This window comes from Hemicordylus capensis, chromosome 2, assembly GCF_027244095.1.
Source record: "Hemicordylus capensis ecotype Gifberg chromosome 2, rHemCap1.1.pri, whole genome shotgun sequence".
Taxonomy (NCBI): domain Eukaryota; kingdom Metazoa; phylum Chordata; class Lepidosauria; order Squamata; family Cordylidae; genus Hemicordylus; species Hemicordylus capensis.
This window is the reverse complement of record NC_069658.1, coordinates 138,811,876-138,832,530: the sequence shown is the minus strand read 5'-3', so window position 1 is coordinate 138,832,530 and position 20,655 is coordinate 138,811,876. Positions and strand designations below refer to the sequence as shown.

Sequence of the window (20,655 nt, the reverse complement as noted above, 5' to 3'; positions counted from 1 at the left end):
GTTCTCAATATCTTTGATTTAATTTTTAAAAGCACATTGTAAAAACAATCCAGATTACTCTAGAAAGAGAATTAATGCCCTCATTCCAGGGGCATTTAATTAGAAATAAGCTCCATTGATGTATGTGGAACTGACAACTGCGACTCTGCCCATGCATTGTGTTCTGGGCAGAAATCTCAACTTGGTTAGAGTCAAGCAGATACATTCACTTCCCCACCCCTTTATCATGTGGAGAAAGTAATGAGTACGCTGGTCTGTGTCATGTTTACTTGAACATGGTCATGGAATTCCACAGACAGTCTGACCTTTATATTTCAATCCAGGAAAACCCCACATCCAAAATCCTGCAAAATCCCACATCCAAATCAGTGCAGTACAACCACTTCACATATTACTTTCTCTCCACAATAAGAGGAAGGGAAAAGGGGCAAGAGTTGGTTTCTAAGAAACTAAGAGTGTTCTTCATTTCTGGAAAAGGAACTCAGCTTGGCGAGATCTTGTGTTTTTCTTTGCCTTCTTACTGTGCAGTCAGATGAGTAAGCAAGCCCTAGATGGACTGAGTCATTCAGCACCCATCTATGTCATCTGGCAACTCATGACTGTACTGGTGACAAAATGGTGGGGTTCTTGGCCCACTCTTCCAGATATAGACAGCTCTGGGATCCAGTGAAAAGAGTCAGCACATATCTGATGTAATGCTGATTTTACCCCAATCCATGGCTGAGGTTTTCCCACCAAACTAGAGGGCCCTCCTCTTTAAGAGGTCTGAACAGTCATGAGTTAGCAGTAACCAGGCACCATGTCACCAATTGCTGCTAGTGTCCAAAGAGGGAGAAGCTGTAGAGATTTATTCTCTCTCGGTCAAGGACCTGCCTACTGTTAGCTTAAGGGAAAACTCAGTGCTAGTTAGTTAATGTGCTTTTTATTTTCTTTTGAATTCCTGTGTGCCTTTCTTTATTCCTAATTGCCCCTGTTTCCCCCGATTTCTTATTCTATGTGCAACCCTTAATAAATTGCATTTACCTGGAAGTGGCTTCAGTCTGGTTTAAAAAGTTCTGAAGGGTTATGTGCAAAACCCTTCCCATTGTGCCTCGTAAAGTCATGTGCTACTGATGAGTTGTTTTAAGATTAATATATTGTTTGTCTAGAGCTACGTTGTGTGGGCTTTGGCTGTACAGTGCCTGTAAGTCACAAGGCAGACCGTTCTATGGTTGCGGAAGCTGTGTCTGAGCCTGGTCAGTGGCTTTAGATCAGTCTTCAACTGGTGGCAGCCTACCTCGAAGCAGGAGCGGTGTGCTCCTACATTTGGGATCAGAGCAATCTCTCTACTGAGGGTCGATCCCAGCAAAGCATAGAGTAACCCCCATCTTGTCACAGTATTTTTAAAGGAATGTTTCTGTTGCGTTTTAAATTATTATTTCTTATTTATATAATTGTACACTGCTTTGTGTATTTTCTATCAAGTAAAAACATATAATAAATATGAGCCTCTTTAGTAAAGAGAGCGCGACGACAGTTTCTGTAATGAAGAATGGCGTGGAGAAGCTAGTGGTTTGGAAAGAACAGATATGTTCAGTCACCCAATGAAATTGATTGGCAATAGCCTATCCTTGGCATCTGGCCACAAGAACTAAATGAAATTGTTCTGTTCAGAGGCAGTATGTCTCTAAAGAGAAGTACTGAGCGGCAGGCAATAGGGAAAGACTCTTCCTTTCATTCCTTGCTTGTGGCTTCCCAGAAACATCTGCCTGTCATAAGAGCAGCCCTGCTGGCTCAGGCCCAAGACCAATCTAGTCCAGCATCCTGTTTCCCACAGTGGCTCACCAGATGCCTCTGAGAAGCCCACAAGCAAGACCTGAGGGCACACCCTCTCTCCTGCCGTTGTTTCCCTGCAACTGATATTCAGAAGCATCTTGCCTCTGAGGCTGGAGGTGGCCTATAGCCACCAAACTAGTAGCCATTGATTGTCTTCCATGAATTTCTCCAAGCCCCTTTTAAAGCCATCTAAAGCGATCACCACATTCCATGGCAAATAATTCCATAGATTAATTCTGCACGGTGTAAAAAAGTACTTCCTTTTATTGATCCTAAATTTCCTGGCCTGCAGTTTCATGGGATGACCCCTGGTTCTAGTGTTCTGAGAGAGGAAGAATATTTTCTCTATCTGATCTCTCTACTCAATGCAAAATTTTATGCACCTCTATCATGTCTCCCCACAGTTGCCTCTTTTCCAGACTAAAAAGCCCCAGATGCTGTAGCCTTGTCTCATAAGGAAGGTGCTCCAGTTCTCTGATCATCTTGGCTGCCCTCTGCTGTATCTTCTACAATTCTACAGAGTCCTCCTTAAGATACTAAACACCATTTTATTTGTTCAGGCTTTTACCCCTTAGGGGCTGCCAGGGCTCAGCTTTCCTGCTTCTGTTTGTCTTTTTTATGGTGGTGTTTTGTTTTTGGTTTTGGTGATTTGTGGTTTTTACTGATTTTAGGGTTTTAAATGTGATTTTAATGGAGTTTTATTGTATTTTAACTTTTGTAAACTGCCTTGGGATGTCTTATGAAAGGAGATTCAAATACATACATACATACATACATACATACATACATACATACATACATACACACATACATAAGGAAGGAAGGAAGGTGACCAGAACTGTACACATTACTCTAAATGTGGCCAAACAACAGATTTGTATAAGGGCATTATAATATTAGCATTTATATTTTCAACCCCTTTCCTAATGATCCCTAGCATAGAATTGGCCTTTTTCAAAGCTGCCATGCACTGAGTTGACACTTTCAACAAGCTGCCCACCATGACCCCCAAATCTCTCTCCTTATCAGTCACTGACAGCTCAGACCCCATCCATGTATATGTGACGTGGGTTTTTTTGACCCAATATGCATCACTTTACATTTGCTTACCTTGAACCACATTTGCTATTTTGTCACCCACTCACCCAGTTTGGAGAGATCCTTTTGGATCTCACTATCTGTTTTGGATCTCACAATCCTTACAATCCGTTTTGGATTTCACTACCTTAAATAGTTTAGTGTCACCTGCAAATTTGGCCACTTCACTGCTTACCGCAACTTCTAGATCATTTATGAATAAGTTAAAGAGCACTGGCCCAAATACAGATCCCTGGGGGACCCCACTTTTTACTTTCCTCCACTATGGAAACTGTTCATTTATTCCTACCCTCTGTTTCCTGTGCTTCACCCAGTTACCAATCCACAAACAAACCTGTCCCCTTATCCCATGTCTGCTAAGTTTACTCAGGAGCCTTTTGTGAGGAACTTTGTCAAAAGCTTTTTGGAAGTCCAGGTATACTATGTCAACAGGATCACCTTTATCTACATGCCTGTTGACACTCTCAAAGAACTCCAAAAGGTTATTGAGGCAAGACTTGCCCTTGCAGAAGCCATGCCGGTTTGCCTTCAGCAAGGCCTGTTCTCTGTGTTTAACAATTTTGTCCTTAAGTATGCTTTCCATCAATTTACCAGGCACAGAAGTTAAGCTAATCAGCCTGTAGTTTCCTGGATTCCCCCTAGATCCCTTTTTGAAAATGGGAGTTACATTAGCTATTTTCCAGTCCTCTGGTATAAAGCTTGACTGTAGGGACAAGTTACATATTTTTGCTAGGAGATCTGCAATTTCACATTTGAGTTCCTCCCTCAGAACTCTGGGTGGATTACATTTGGCCCTCGTGATTTGTTAATTTTTAGTTTTTCAATACAGTTTAGAATATCCTGTCTCATCACCTCAAATTGGCCCAATTATTCCGCCTCTAAGCCTGAGAAGCTCAGTTCTGGAGTGGGTATATGGTCAGAATTCTCTGCTGTGAAGACAGCTGCAAAGAACTTACTCAGCTTCTCTGCAATCTCCTTATCCTCCTTAATAATCCCTTTCATGCCCTCATGATGTCTTCTGCCCTCCATGATACTGGAGGACTAGGTGGTCCAAGTCTGTCCGACTCTACTTATGTTTTTGTTTTTAAGAAGTGAATGATAGTGGAGGCTTGGCTTAGTTTATTTTACAAGAGGTCATATCCATTAACTATTTTCAAGGCAATGGCTTTTTCAACTGCACATTACTGCCATAGGGCTCGGCTGCACCCTTTTTGACTTTCAAAGTTTATTACAGTCTATGACCAGCACAACAAAGGAATAGAATAGAACATATAACACAGTTTAAAATAAAATAAAAACATAATACCACTTATATCACAATACCCTAGGGTATAATACTGAAACCACCAAAAACCTCCCAAACTTAAGGAGGTAGTTAGTTACTAAAACTCAAAAATTTATAAAATAGACAAATGAATATACAATTAAATAAAAGATATAAATAATAATTAAAAAGGATAACAGGTCAACAGTCTCAAAACCCACCAACTATACTAGAACTAGAAAACTATACGGCAGCACTGAATTTATTAATTAGAAACCGACGCAATCTTTGAGCTGCCTCACAGAAACCTGCCACTTTGCAAGTAATGGCAGGAATACTATCCTCAAGCAGTAAGGCCACTTGTTGGCTAGGCGAATTTCCTGGAGAACGAGCCAGCAATGGAAACTTTAATTCTAAACGTAAGTCCCTATAAAAGGAGCAATAAAGCAGAATATGTTTGATTGATTCAACTTCCCCATCACCACAGGGGCATAGAGGCTCCGCATAAGGAGTCCCACTGTAGCGACCTTCCAGAACAGCAGAGGGAAGGCATCTACATCTAGCCTGTGTGAAAGCCAACCTATATTTGGGGCTGTCTAATTATTGCAAGTACATTAAAGGAGCAACAAAATACCTTGTAGTATCATTACAATAAAAACCTGGGGACTTAGATAAATCTTCCTGCTGCTCCATGTCTAATATTTTCTGTTTCATCAAGGCATGGGCTTGTTATACTTCCATTTTAAGCAAAGTAAGCTGAAACAACCCCAATGTTGCCAATTTAGTAGGAGTTTTACGTTCCCAAGAAGCATGAAATGAATCTTGTAATATAAGAGATACCAGACTACCATGAGAATTATGGATCTTAATCCAATAAAAAATCGTAAGTATCCAATATCTAGCCTCCACCTTGACTAGACCTGTCTCCAGTCTCAATCTGGTAATAGAGACACAACAGGGGATCGAAAGTACAGCTCTAAGGAATTTAGATTGAATTGGGGGTATTGGCCTCCTATTGTAAAGAAAATCATCTTGAAATTAATTGTGCTAAAACTAAGATTATGGCCCTTGGTAAAAAAACCTAAATGATATAATTGGAAAACTGATGACCACCCTATTCAGCAAGTTTCTACCTTTAACTATTTGGGGGTCCTTTTCCATGCCTTGGGCTCTAGGAACCTGCATGCTGCCTATGTGTCTCAGAATGCTCAGAAGAGTGCGTCTGCTATTCTCAGGTTCTTCTGGAGTAAGGAGGTGCGTTTTATTCCTTCTGCCATTAAACTTTTCTTTTGCCAAATCTCTAGCTCAGCTTACATACGGTGCGCAGCTAGGGCCTTTATCTAGCTTTCAGCAGTTGGAGAGAATTCAATCTCTTTTCGACTTTATCTGCACCCTTTCTCACTTTATGACTGATGAATTTTATTATAGCTAAAAACCTGGAGTTGTTTTTATTGACAGTTTTTTAATTGACTGATCTGACCAAGGCAACAGGTAGCTTCAACTTCCATAGCCTGTAAATACGGTCAATCATTTAAGGCATGATTTCTGACCTTACTAACAATGGGAGGGATGTTTCTCTCCATCCTAAGGTAATGTAATACAAAAAAATTCCTGGTTACCCTGACACCTAAAAAAGATACCAGTGGTTCTTAGTAATTGTAAGAAGCACTTTTCTTGCCCTGATTAAAATGATTACCATGTTAAATTGAGCTATGGCCTGACACTCTGAGGTTGCATTTCCAGATAACTATTCCATTTGAAATTTCATGGCTTCAGCAGTTCTATCCAGCAGTTGAGATTTTCCAGTTAATAATGCTGAATCTTTATTTTCTGGGTTTGGCTACAGAGATGCCTTTAAGATTTTCTTACGAATGATGAAAGTCTGAAATTTTGAGAAGACAATGGAAGTTGTGACTACCTCTAGTGAGATGCTTGCACATCCATTACCTCTGGTTTAATCTGTTAAATATGTAAAATATGATTTATAGCTGTTCTAGTGTCACTACTGCCTAAAATAGCGTGTTGTGCTTCTCTTTTATGAAAAGAAAAAGTATGCAGAGAAAATTACTGTAATCACTTTTGGTTGAAGGAGGGAAAGATTTAAGTTGTGTGTTAGATTCAGTATGGGTTCGTGTAGACAGAGTATCCAAAGGGGAACAAACATTCCATGTTCATCAGTACCAATTTTGAATATCAAAGCCAAGGCCATTGCCATTGGAAAATAGGATTTTGTTTAGTTTAGTTTACAGAAAGTAAAACATTAGTTAAAACAAAAACAAAAAGTTTAAAACATTACAACAATTACTTTTTGAAAGCTGTCAGAGATGGGGAGGCTCTTATTTCACTAGGGAGTGCATTCCAAAGCCTCGAGACAGCAACGGAGAAGGCCCGTCCCTGAGTGGCCACCAGATGAGCCGGTGGCATATGCAGAAGGACCTCTCCTGATTATCTCAGTGGGCGGTGGGGTTCATGACGAAGAAGACGTTCTCTTAAATACCCAGGGCCCAAGCTGTTTAGGGCTTTATAGGTTTAGGGCTTTATAGGTTATAGGCGAGGGGCCTATTAGAATGGTCCGCCCGAAGAGGTTACTGGATCCGGTAGGATTCCAAGGATCCTTGGAGGGATTTAATGTTGGCTCTGCAGGTGATCCTGTTGATGCCCTGGTTGAAAACTGGAACAACTTGCTTACCAGGGCAGTAGACACGATTGCTCCTAAGCGTCCCCTCTGACCTGCTTCAAAATTGGCCCCTTGGTATACAGAAGACCTACGGGGGCTGAAGCGGCAAGGTAGGCGACTGGAGCGCAAGTGGAGAAAAATTCGACTCGAATCCGACAGATTACGACATAGAGCACATTTAAAGATCTATGCTCAGGCGATACGTGCGGCAAAGAAGCGGTTCTTTTCTGCCCGTATTGCCTCTGCGAGTTCACGTCCAGCGGAGTTGTTCAGGGTTGTCAGGGGGCTAGTATCTGCTCCCTCTCCCTTGAACCAGAATTTGGAAGCATCAGTTACCCGCTGTGGTGTGTTTAATGAATTTTTCGCAAACAAAATCTCTCGGATTCGGGCCGACCTAGATGGAGACTCCACAATTAATCTGATGTCTGAACTGGAGGTGTCCGACAACCCCTCTTATACGATTCGGCTGGATCAATTTCAATTTGTGACTCCTGAGGATGTGGACAAGCTGCTTGGAGTGGTGAGGCCTACCACTTGTCCTCTTGACCCTTGTCCAACATGGCTTGTTCTATCTAGCAGGGAGGCTGTTGTAGGTGGCCTGGTAGAAATCATAAATGCTTCTCTGAGGGAGGGCAGGATGCCTCCTTGTCTTAAGGAGGCAATTATTAGACCTCTTCTAAAGAAGCCTGCGTTAGATCCCTCAGAGTTGAGCAATTATAGGCCAGTTTCCAATCTCCCATGGCTGGGCAAGGTAATTGAGAGGGTGGTGGCCTCTCAGCTCCAGGCGGTCTTGGAGGAAACTGATTATCTAGACCCATATCAAACTGGTTTTCGGGCGGGCTATGGGGTGGAGACTGCCTTGGTCGGCCTGATGGATGATCTCCAATTGGCAATGGACAGAGGAAGTGTGACTCTGTTGGTCCTCTTGGATCTCTCGGCAGCTTTCGATACTATCGACCATAGTATCCTTCTGGAACGTCTGAGGGGGTTGGGGGTGGGAGGCATTGTTTTTCAGTGGTTCCGCTCCTACCTCTCGGACAGATTCCAGATGGTGTTGATTGGAGATTGTTGCTCTTCAAAATCTGAGCTTAGGTATGGTGTTCCTCAAGGCTCCATACTCTCTCCAATGCTTTTTAACATCTACATGAAACGCTGGGAGAGATCATCAGGGGATTTGGAGCTGGGTGTTACCAGTATGCTGATGACACCCAGATCTACTTCTCCATGTCAACTTCTTCAGGAGTTGGCATATCCTCCCTAAATGCCTGCCTGGAAGCAGTAATGGGCTGGATGAGGGAGAATAAACTGAAGCTGAATCCAGATAAGACGGAGGTACTTATTGTGCGGGGTCAGAACTCTAGAGACGATTTTGATCTGCCTGTTCTAGACGGGGTCACACTTCCCCAAAAGGAACTGGTTCGCAGTCTGGGAGTACTTCTGGATCAACGTCTCTCCTTGGTTTCTCAGGCTGAGGCGGTGGCCAGGAGTGCCTTCTATCAGCTTCGGCTGATACGCCAGCTGCGCCCGTTTCTCGAGATCAGTGACCTCAAAACAGTGGTACATTTGTTGGTAACCTCCAGACTGGACTTCTGTAATGCGCTCTACGTGGGGCTTCCTTTGTACGTAGTCCGGAAACTTCAGTTGGTCCAGAATGCGGCAGCCAGGTTGGTCTCTGGGTCATCTCGAAGAGACCACATTACTCCTTTGTTGATGGAGTTACACTGGCTGCCAGTAGGTTTCCGGGCAAAATACAAAGTGCTAGTTATTACTTATAAAGCCCTAAACGGCTTAGGCCCCGGGTATCTAAGAGAGCGTCTTCTTCGCTATGAGCCCCACCGGCTGCTGAGGTCACTTGAGGAGGTCCGTCTCCAGTTGCCACCAACTCGTTTGGTGGCTACACAGAGACGGGCCTTTTCGGCTGCTGCCCCGAGATTGTGGAATGCACTCCCTGCTGAGATACGATCCTCCCCATCTCTTGCAATTTTCAGAAAACACCTGAAAACACATCTCCTCAGCCAGGCTTTCTCAGCTTTTTAAAAATTTGTTTTTAAATTGTTTGATTGTTTAATTGTAGTTTTATGATGTTTTTAATTGTTAATCATTGTTATGTTTTATAATTTTTATTTTTATTATTAACTGATTTTAAGGTGTTTTAATGTAAACCGCCCTGAGCCTTTTGGAAGGGCGGTATAAAAGTTTTAATAATAATAATAATAATAATAATAATAATAATAATAATAATAATAATATACACGTTGTATTTTGCCCAGAAACATATTGGCAGCCAGTGTAGCTCCTTCAATACAGAAGTTATATGGTCTCTCTGAGATGACCCAGAGACCAACCTGGCTGCCGCATTCTGGACCAACTGTAGTTTCCGGACTACATACAAGGGCAGCCCCACATAGAGCGCATTGCAGTAATCTAGTCTGGAGGATACCAGCAGATGTACCACTGTTTTGAGGTCATTCATCTCAAGAAACGGACGCAGCTGGCATGTCAGCCGAAGCTGATAGAAGGCACTTCTGGCCACCGCCTCAACCTGGGAGACCAGGGAGAGGCTTGGATCCAGAAGCACCACTAGACTGCATAATTGTTCCTTCTTGGGAAGTGTGACCCCTTCCAGAACAGGCAGATCAAAATAGTCTCTCGAGTTCCGACCCCGCACAATGATTACCTCCATCTTATCTGGATTCAGTCTCAGTTTGTTATCCCTCATCCAGCCCATCACTGACTCCAGGCAGGCATTTAGGGAGGTTATGCCCTCTCCTGATGATGCTAACATGGAGAAATAGATTTGGGTATCATCAGCATACTGATAACACCCTGCACCAAATCTCCTGATGCTCTCTCCCAGTGGTTTCATGTAGATGTTAAACAACATCAGAGACAATATGGAGCCCTGAGGCACACCATTAAAAAGTTCAAATTTTGAAGAACAGCAGTCTCCAAGGGACACCATCTGGAACCTGCCCGAGAGGTAGGAACGGAACCATCGCAAAGCAGTGCCTCCAACTCCCAACTCTCTGACGCTCCAGAAGGATACTATGAAGGATAGTATCGAAAGCCACCGAGAGGTCCAAAAGGACCAACAGAGTCACACTTCCTCTATCCATTCCCAATTGGAGACCATCCATCAGGCTTATCAAGGCAATCTCCACCCCATAGCCAGCCCGAAAGCCAGTTTGAAATGAGTCAAGATAATCAGTTTCCTCCAAGACTGTCTGGAGCTTGTAAGGGGCAGTAAAAAGGGAGGTGCGTGAGCAATTGCAGGGCCTGCCCAGAGTCACCGGAAGTCAGATTGAAGGCTGGTAGCGCTCACTGCCTGTCATCCGTCGATGAATGCTGATGGCAGCCACACAGTACCTGGCGACGCTATATGTGATGGCAGACTTAGAGTCAGAGAGTAGCAGGGAGCTGTAAAATTGGCTCGGAATGTGTGGAATGAGTTTTGTTCTGGACGGCAGTATGAAGACATTGTGTGCGCACATACATTCAGAGTGGGAGCTACATGATTCAACCTGAGTGGGATCTAAAATTAACTGAGCGGACATTTAAAAATGTGCACGCCTTAGAGGGAACACTGACTCACCGATTTCAGTGGTACTCACTTCCAAGTCACTGTGAATGGGATTGCAGCCTAAGACTAGTAGTCAAAGATGCTGTAGAAAACTGGATTCCTGTAACCCTTGGATTTTTGCCAGATGGCGTATAGCTTAAAGCCATTGTTTCAACAGAACTGCAATTCTGAGAAGCTGTAATGGATACATAAGATGTTTTGGCTTGATATTTCACGGTTCAGTAGTATTGTGTGGGGGTCCTTGGCTGCATCCTTCGAAATAGCCTAGAACGGTCTGTATCTGTCACTGTTGTCATGTACATTTATATAGACAATATAAAAAGACTTGGCGGGGGGGGCGGGGATGAAATTTGAAACAATGTGTTTTGTGCTTGGCTGCTGAGAGTGGGAGTACCTTTCTTCATGGATTGTGTTTGCATCAGTGACTATTATCACAAAGTGAACAAAAAATGCTTTCCAGCACTTTTTAGGTTCATTAGAAATGTATGGAGGGGTGGAAGTAATGAGACTGTTTTATACGGAGAAGTTTTGTAGAAATCCTGCTTGATAGCTTAAATGACCATAAGCTTTGCAAAGATATGCCCACCATCTTCCAGTCAGTTTTGATCTTCACCTGGTTGTTGTTTCTTTCTTCCTTTCTTTCTTTCTCAGTAACTAGGATTTAGATACTTTGGCTAATCAAAAAGGATTCTTTGCAGTATTTTGGGTCTGGCTTTTGGCTGCTGTTAAATTTTCTCCTGCTGCTCTGCATAAAAGATCTGAATTGTGAAACGAGATTTTGAGTCAAGAGTCAGCTAACTGTTTAAGCTGACAACTGTGACAATGTTTTCTTTCATCAAAGTCAAAAGAATGAGTTTATATGATTATGTATAAAGCGAAAATATCTTCATGTGGCGACAAATTTCCTATTATTCTTCCATGGTGAAGCTTTGTTGGACATATATTTAAACACTGGCTGAAGAAGAATTTAAATATTTTCAAACCATACTTTAATATAAATTTGACTACAGGGTTCATTCACAACAAAGCTTCACCACAAAAGAATGAAGAGGAGGAGCTGCTATTTGGGAAGCTTCTCGTGTCATCTGAAGGCCATTGTGGCCAGGGATGATATAAATTGTAATCCTGCAACAATTGGGGATTACAGACCAAGAACACACCCTAGGATGTGCCCCAGGATCACTTGTGGCACGTAGGATTTCTGTATCAAGCATGCAGTGGTTCTTATGGGGACAAATAGATGAAGAAAGAGTCTCCCAAGAGTAGGAAGTTTGAAACCCTTACCCTGCCGTAAGTGGTTGGACACAGTTTTTGTAGCGGTGAGGGGAGCTATTCAGACAAGGGTTTTGGAGATACTGAAGGACTGTAGGCCCTAAATATCCAAATAGATGTGTACTATCCCAGTTTATTTTCCAAGGAGGTCTCTGAGTTCAGGAGAGCCTTTTCTGTGTTTTCCTTACAACCTACAACGTTATAAATAGATTAGGCCTTGGGAATCCAAAGCTCAGTTGCTTTGATACATAATAAAGGTGACAAAAGGGAACACAGTTAAGATGTGTAGTGCCAATAAAAGACCTGCTAGTGGAATGTCTCTGGTGATGTGAGCCCTGTGGCATGAATGTTAAATTAACATCTAGCACCATTGCTTCTAACTTGTGACCTACTGATGCAATTTTAAAATGATGAAATCAGATGGTTTCCTTTGGTCCACATCAGGTGGTATTATTTAGAACAACAATTCTGACTTATATTCACAAGTTAGTAGACAACAGCTAGTTAGCAACAGCTAGCAGAATTAAAAGTTCCATAATCTGTCTAATCTGCTATGTTAGACCTGGGTTCTTTTCTTCACTGAAAAACAGTTTTAACAAGTATACTTAGTATTTCACAGCTGTAGCCATCCTGTCAAAAAGTGTGTCAACCTTTGAACTTGTGACTGCAATTTCACAATTTCTGGCGCGCACTGTCCACATTAATCATATGAAACTCAAATGGTTCCCTTCCATCCTACTGAGTAGCCTGCATAAGGCCTGCATATACACACTACAGCCTCCATGTAGAGACTACTTGTAACAACTTCTCTGTGGTGGCTGCAGTGCAGTGGCCATAATGTGTGTGATGAATTGTCCCCATTGTTTGAAAAGCCTCCATGCCACCAAGTGGTCTGGAAGTACTTCATGCGATAAGATCACTGCATGCAACGAAGCACCTTATACATTATGGCTGCTGCATGGCCAAAAAATCCATGGAGGGGCTGTTCTACCCTCCAGTTGGTGTCAGAATATATCTACTTGCCCCAAATCATGGTTTAGATGGAAATGAAATATTTCCTTTTGCTGAAGCCTAATATTGGATTCAATGGAACGGTGCTCTACTTGCACCTGGTGTCTCTAAGTGGAGTGTTATGACCAATATTTGAGCATCTAGTACCAGTGGATATACTGGATAATTTTCCTCTGAAGTAATATTCTTTATTTTGTTTTTTGTTCTTTAAACAGGTTCTACTTTATGTAGCTATGAACTAAAGCCATCAGAATACACTACTGATTCAAGGGCTGCTAAGCTTTGCCCCAAGCTCCCAGTTCCAGAGAGGTAAAGAAATTACTGCTTTAGATCTTATGTCTTGTGTCAGAGTTAATTCTTTGCTAGTATGGGTAAAATCATTCAGTGACCATGTTTACAGTTTAGTACGACAACACAGGACATTTTTATAGGAGTCCCCGCTAACTGACACACTTTCTTAAAAACTTCTATTCCATATTTAACAACCTCCACTAGTAAAAATGGCATTTAAAAATACATCTGAAAATGTTGTGTTGACTCCATCCCAACAATTTAGTCTAAAGCTCAAAGGAGTTTGGTGCCATTTGGCACTGTAGCTATGAAGTAACTTGGGGTTGTTTTTGGTGCATGTGCATGAGGTTTTTAAATTTTATTTTATTTTTATTTTTAAAGTTGTCATGTCTTTTTGCATTTCACTCAGTTACGCTTGACTGATTGGTTAGTTTTGTCTGTACATCTTATTCCCAATTTTTCCAGTCAACAATACAAAAAAACTAGAATCTAACACACACATCTATATTGACCTTTATACTCTATTTTATTTGCAATTCATTTCTATTGCTTAGCACTTTAACCTTTGACATTTAACTGCTTGGCTGTTAAATTTTCTCCAAAGCACATAAAATGATGCATTGGCTTTGCTAAGCAGCGGTGATCAGTGATTAGCCTCGTAGCTGAAGTGTCACTCAATAAAAAATTAATGGGTTATTCAGTCCATGTATCCAATTTATTTTTTACTATATCTTGTGTTTCTCGTCCAAAAAGCAGCAAAAGCATTGGACTGCTTAAATTTTCACCACTTCCCTTGCATTCAAGGCTCTGTCCTGTATCAGTACAGAAACCTGCTACAGATCAAGGAAACAGAACTTTTTCACACCACAAAATGTACCAAACTCAATATTTGTTAGTTCTAATTTGCAAAATTGTAATTTTGTTTTGCCTTCCTGTGCATAACTCTGAAATTGGGCTTAGAAATGAAGAGGTATTATTTGGTCAATACTTGCCAATGTTAGTAGCATTTATTAAATACTTTACATTATTTGCCCCCAATGATCAAGCCTGGCATCCTGTCCTTACATCAGTGGAAGAGAAGTGACTAGTGCCTCATTCTATCCTTTGAGGTGTTATCCAACTGGTCAAGTTTGTACAAGGATTTTGGCATACATAATGTTATACTATGAACAGAAAGTTGTGCAGATTGCACAGTTCATGCTAATATTGATTTGAGCAAATCAGTTTTGATTTAAAATGTTGTGTTACTAAAAGTAGTAGTGGTTCCCTTGAGTTGATGCCAGCTCGGATGTATTAGATTTTCTGTACTAATGGCAAAACTGTGGACATGGGATTTCTGGAATATTGACGAAAGAGCTTGAAGAGAGGCTCTTGCCTTCTCAAGTAGAACTTAGTTTCTGCTAAATGCTCTATGATTAGAAGTCTAACTTCTTCACCTCAGGAGAATGGAGGGATAGAAACTATATTCTGAAATTTGGGATTTTGATGTAGGAAGAAAAAGAAGTAGTGGATACAATATTGGAAGTTGAGGTTTGCAGTTTGCAATATGACTGTGATAATACCATACACTAGAATCCCAAAATCTGCAAATGAGATCTGTAAATGGCCTTTGATGGGGAATGACAGAAGTTGATCTTGTCATAAAAATTTCTACAAGAAAGAACTGCTGTTCTCCGTCATACGAACTTTGGAAGCTGCCTTATACCGAGTCAGACCATTTGTCCATTTCGATCAGGTTGTCTGCTCAAACTGGCAACGGCTTCTCCAAGGTTGCAGGCAGGAGTCTCTCTCAGCCCTATCTTGGAGGTGCCAGGGTGAGAACATGCAAGGATGCAGATGCTCTTCCCAGAGCGGCCCCATCCCCTAAGGGGAATATCTTACAGTGCTCACATGTAGTCTCCCATACAAATGCAAACAGGGCAGGTCCTATTTAGCAAAGGGGACAATTCATGCTTACTACCACAATACCGGCTCTCCTGGGATTTCCCTTTATTTTGTCAGTTCAAAATTATTCAGGAAATAATACAACTTCTGTTTAGGGTAGGAGAAACACACATGGTGAGGCTTCTTAGCAGCTCTGTTAATCTCACACATCTATGAAATTTACCTATTGTCCCAGTATTTTTTGCAAGGAAACATGGCTAGGGACTCTGCATGGCCCAGCCAGCTACATGATTCCTTCATGGAATGGCCCTGCTCAGTAGAAGGTCGCTTCAAGAAGGAGAGATGATCATGGAGGGAAAATATCCTCTGTTCCTCGGACTTCTCTATATTTTGCAGACCCAGAAATGATTTTTAAAAATGTTTCCATTTTGATGCCAATATTATATAGAGCCTCTACTGTTGGTGCTTTAAAAAAAAAAAAAATCTTGTATACCATACAAAAAGTAAAGGCTTGATCCTATATGCAATTTAAAAAACAACAACTTAGTCTTACTATTTTATGTAGAATCACCCATTCTCATACTGAGTTGTGATAATTATTAAATTAAGAGATTATATCTGAGAGAAGTTGCAATTCCATTAAGACATGTAACATCACTCGATATAATCAAGAGTCATTAATAAAAGAACAGAAGGTCACGGTGAATAAATGTATTATCCTGCTGCTACTTCAAGAAAGGGCAGTGCATCTCACACCTTCCTAAATCAGAACTACTGAAATAGAAATTGGTCTCATGTGCTGGATTCTCAAGAGTCCCATTTGTTCCAAGACATCATGTAGTAACCACTGACCTCATTTTTTATTCATCATAGCAGAAGTTAGATTTTGTCTCCTACACATAAAATGAGGTAATTTCAGATGTGCTAGATAATCACTCTCTTCAGCAAAAGGGAGTTCAGTCCAATAATAAATTAACTGAATTGAAATTGGGGGGAGTGCAAAGAACAAAATGAACTCTCTTTCCAGGTTATGCTTTTTGCCTCTTTGGAACGGGGGAGTTTGGCTAGCAAGTAACTAAAGAACAATAAAACTATTTCAGTGAGCCTAAGGAGGCTGCGGATTTGTTTTTCCTTAAATAGCAGACAAGCCAGCTAATGCTGCATAGTAAACTGCTTTTAAAACTCAGGGAAGTTTCAAAGGAGGTTGTGATATGACACAGAGTGAAGGTCAGCTGTTCAAAGAAAACACATCCAGAATTCCACTGGCACAAAACAATCCCCTTGAAGCTCTTTGGGTCCTGGTTTATATGTCTTATCAATACATGTATGCAGCTTTGAAAATTTTCATTTTCACATAGAAAGTGAACTTGCATAACAATTAAAACAGTTTACAAAACAGGCTAATAGGGGATTACTCACATTTGTGTAATTCTCTTAAGAGCAGAAGATGCAAATCCTAGAATGAGTTAGACATTATGATAAGCTAGTTGGGAGTAGCGTGGGGGTTTGAAAACAAGGGAAAATAGCATCGGTTTTTCACATTTTACATCTTAATCCAGAGCATGTTTTGTGTAAGCAAGTCCCTCCAGTTTCAGTGGGGATTCTACATTCATATACAACAATCTGTTTAGGCTTGGGATGCAAATCTCTCCCCAAAGATAGGAACAAAGATTCTAGCAACAAAGATTATGTTAATACTTTTTGGCAAGATAGACAGTTGGTTCCATCTGTACCTGTTGTTCAACAGTCTTGGTTAACACAACAAAACAAATAATAAATTTAAGACTTGGTTAATATGCTTAATTAGTTGGTTTCCATGTGAGTGATGTATCATACCATAAGTTTTGCCTTGGGTAGTACTTTATTTCTTCCTATACCTTGTAGGTGAAGAAAACATAACTGCTTTCCTCTTGACAATGAGTTCCATTTTACTGGGCTAGAGAAGAGTCTGAAGGTGTAGTGTCTGATGTTTAAAATCATTTGCCATCTTCACAGTCCAGCCTTTAATTCATAAACTACCCTTTATTTATTCATTTTTCATTTTAGGTCCCCAAGCCTCTGTAGTCTAAGACCATCACATTTTGGAGTATTTCCCTCCAATATTATTTGAGAACTAGATAAGTTTTCTTCTGTAAGCTGCCCATCTTTGTTCAACATGATAATGGAAACAGATAATATACATTATAAAAGTAAATATATTTATATTTATAAAAGCTACAAGGTCTCTTGGACTTTGGTAGAAATTACTACTGGTTGAATTCAGAATATGTGAAAGAATATCAGAGTATGTCAATGCTTATTGTTAAATTACTCTTTACATTAGAAATAGCTTCATTTCTTTAAAAAATTTTTTTTCTCTTTTGCACATTCTGTATTCTAAAATTATTTTTTGTTTATACTGCCTAATATAGAAATCTCTAGGCAGTGTACAGAATTAAAACATAATATAAAATATAAAACATTTAAAATTCATAAAAAGATAAAAATCATAATAAATAAAAACACATTTTAAAAGTTTTTTAAATTAAGTATATTTTCCTCTACTTTTTCATTTCTCTTGAGAGCATTTGCAAATGCAATGATGCATGATTTAGGATTGACAAAAAAAGTTTTTTTTCACACAACTTGTGATTAACCTACGGAATTATCTGCCACAAAATGTGGTGACAGCCACCTGCCTGGATGGCTTTAAGAAAGTCTTAGATAAATTCATGGAGGTCACGGCTATCAATGGCTTCTAGTCTGAGGGCTAAAGACCACCTCCAGAGGCAAGATGCCTCTCAATACCAGTTGCTGGTGAGCAACAGCAGGAGAGAGGGCCTGCCTTCACCTCTTGCCTGTGGACCTCTCAGAGGCAACTGGTGGGCCACTGTGTGAAACAGGATGCTGGACTAGATGGGCCTGATCCAGGAGGGCTGTTCTTATGTTCTCATGGTTCACACAAATAGCAGACAAGGTGATAAAACTGCTCCTGGACTCTACTATGTCTGACTAGTGATGGGAAAACTCTTCTCTGCTTAATTTGGGATGGGCTTGCCTATACAAGCAATTTGGAAAATAGCTTATTTTTTTCTGAACCTGCTGTGAAACTTTGAAACTCTGTTGTGCTCCTGATGACATCATTGGGAATGCAGTAGAGCCCAAAGGCTGCCCCACAAACGCCCTGTAAATCTCCGAACCCCGCCCCCACACATACACAAGCCCCTGAGCTTTGCTCCACCAGCTCCTTTCCTTCTCCTCAGACTTACCTTTCTGCAAAGCCTCTTTTTATCTCTTATGACTGAAATACTGAAATGGCAGTATCTCATAGACCTTGGGAAATGTAGCATGGCTGACAAGTGCCCTGGAAACGACATCCCAGGTCTTCTTGCACATGTGACACTATTGAGCATGTTTATGAGATCTAAGGAGACCATGTTATCAAGACAGCTGACATCATTACTGAGTATTGGGGCATCCTGGGAAACTGCATCAACATCTGAGTTAACATTCTCAGCCAGATAACTTATCTGGCAATTTGTGCTTGATTTATAATGCAGCTGAGCAGTACGAGCTGGAGAAATGTGTATCCCAAACCAGTATTCCAAATTATGAATTTCAGCAACTTCACCACTTCAGATGGAAGTAAGGGGGAGCACATGGTTGAATGATTCATACAAAACTAGCGCGTCAGGAAGAAGGCCAAACTAGAATGTTTCATTGGACATCTAGCTTTCTCCGCACAGAGTCTTGTTTCAGTATGTCAAGCAGCATTCAATCATGTGATTCTCCCATTTGAAGTCACAGAATCCAGGGGGCAAATTACCACTTTGTCTGCGGTTCGTGTGAACTGTGTCTTGATAAGCACAGGTCATTTGCGACTGCCTCGTTCATTATTTATTTGTTTGTTTATTTATTTATTTATTTATTTATTAACATATTTGTATATCGCCCAAAATGCAAGTCTCTGGGTGGTTTACAACAAACAACAAAAACAAGAAGTAAAAAGGTTCAAACATTACAACAATTTGAAATGTAAAACAATGTTAAAACTATTAAAAACCATCAAACTATTAAAGTTTAGAAAGTTTAAAATTTTCATTGAAGACAGCTACTCAATTGTGTAGACTATAAAAATTCCTGGATATAGCAGCTGATGATTTCCCCCCCAAGTGGGGTCTAATTATTAGTGACTGTCTTTAGCATGTTAGTTTCTTTGCAAGTGACAAATAATAAATGGGAAAGGGAAGCTGAAAGCACTATATTCTGCTTTGCTAGCTAGAAATGATGGTTTTGTTTTTGAAAGACTTCCAATTAGAAGGAGTGAAGACTTCATATCTCTTACTAAAAATTGAGGACCCCAAAGGCATTGCGTAGCCTGCTTGCCACAGCCTTGCTGAACCTGGCAAGTAAAACAATAGGAACTGATTTGGAGAAAGCGAAACCTAGAGGTTAAATAAAACTCCATTTGAATATGAAAGAGTAATTCTGTTCATTGACTCCAATTAGAAAGATGAGTGTCTCTCGAATAAAAATGCAAAAGATTCTTTGCGTGCGAGAGAGAATTAAAAATAGACAAGCTTGACAGTCTGGTATAAATTTTGGCAGCAGCAATGCAGCTGCCTATTGAGTAAAACTGCGGAAAAAATAATTAACACGGCATGATGTTGCAGTTAAATCCATGGGCCTGAACTCTATGTAATGTATCTTGGATGTCGTGTGGGGTATCCCTTGGGGTAGAGGGGATTATATACTTGTGAAAGCAATGAGATGCAACTTCAGCACTGTGCTGTTTACAACTGTTTGACAGTGGAACAAGTAAAATTATGACTTAAACTGGCATCAGCCTTTGTAACTAGCCATAAAATAAGGGATTCCACTCTGAAAATAGAACATTAGTCATAATTGCTGGAGAGATGTCCTTCTGGTATCCACATTAGACTTTAAATGCAAAAGTTGGCCACTCATCTTTTCTAAATTCAAGGAGAATATTTCTGCAAGTAGCTTAGGCTCTACGGCCAGGTTCTAAAGAGCTGTGCACATGTTTTACACATACATCAAGACTTTTCAGGGCCTACTTCATGTCACTCAAACACCCTGCAGCTGTTCATAAAAGTTTGGGAGATTCCAGAATAGCATTCAGAGTTTGGTGCAAGAGGCTGAAGCTGGAAGGGGCATTGATAAACTCCTTTGTACTGCAAGGTGATCTTTGGGTCCTGGTGTATATATGCCAAACACCACTAACTGCATCTCTGTGAGGAGCTGAGCAGCACCCTCTTCTTGACAGTAACATCTGGGAGTTACAGAAGTCTGTCTTCCAGAGGCTCCCCACAGTACAAGCCTGAATAACGTCCAGAATGCTATAGGACCAGGGTTCCCTGTAAGAGGGAATCCCAGACGTTGTTGTCTACAGCTCCCAGAATCCCTAGCTGCAGTGGGCTTTGGCTGAGGATGCTGGGAGTTGTAGTCCACAACTGCTGGGATTTTCTATTAGAGGGTACACTGCATAGGACCTCTCTGTTATACGTGAATATATCTGACTTTTGACATTGAACTAGTGGAATATTTTTTCAGTTTTGTTTTTGGGGGTGGTGGGTTTTGAGATGATGGGATGGGAAACAATGTGCACTCTACCCTCCTCTTGGGGTACTCAGTTTCTAGGACTTGCATCGCGATTCATTACAGTCATCCTCATTTATAACAGCACCTTTATGTTACTCTTGCAGCTCCTGGTTAGAATGTGTATGAGGGTGGAGGGTACTACATCAATTCACCTTCCATTTG

General features: G+C 40.9%; 1 protein-coding gene across 5 annotated transcripts in view; it reads left to right on the top strand.

The window, feature by feature from the left end:
• Positions 1-20,655, top strand: part of SLC44A1 (solute carrier family 44 member 1) — a 122,771-nt gene that overhangs the window by 60,903 nt on the left and 41,213 nt on the right. For all 5 annotated transcript variants that reach the window (XR_008316316.1, XM_053296829.1, XM_053296828.1 and 2 more), the window contains exon 5: positions 12,933-13,026. Coding sequence is in view for 4 of the 5 variants with exons in the window: in XM_053296829.1 (XP_053152804.1) it covers positions 12,933-13,026 (94 nt within the window). In the remaining variant the exon portion in view is untranslated. The remainder of the gene's footprint in view (positions 1-12,932; positions 13,027-20,655) is intronic.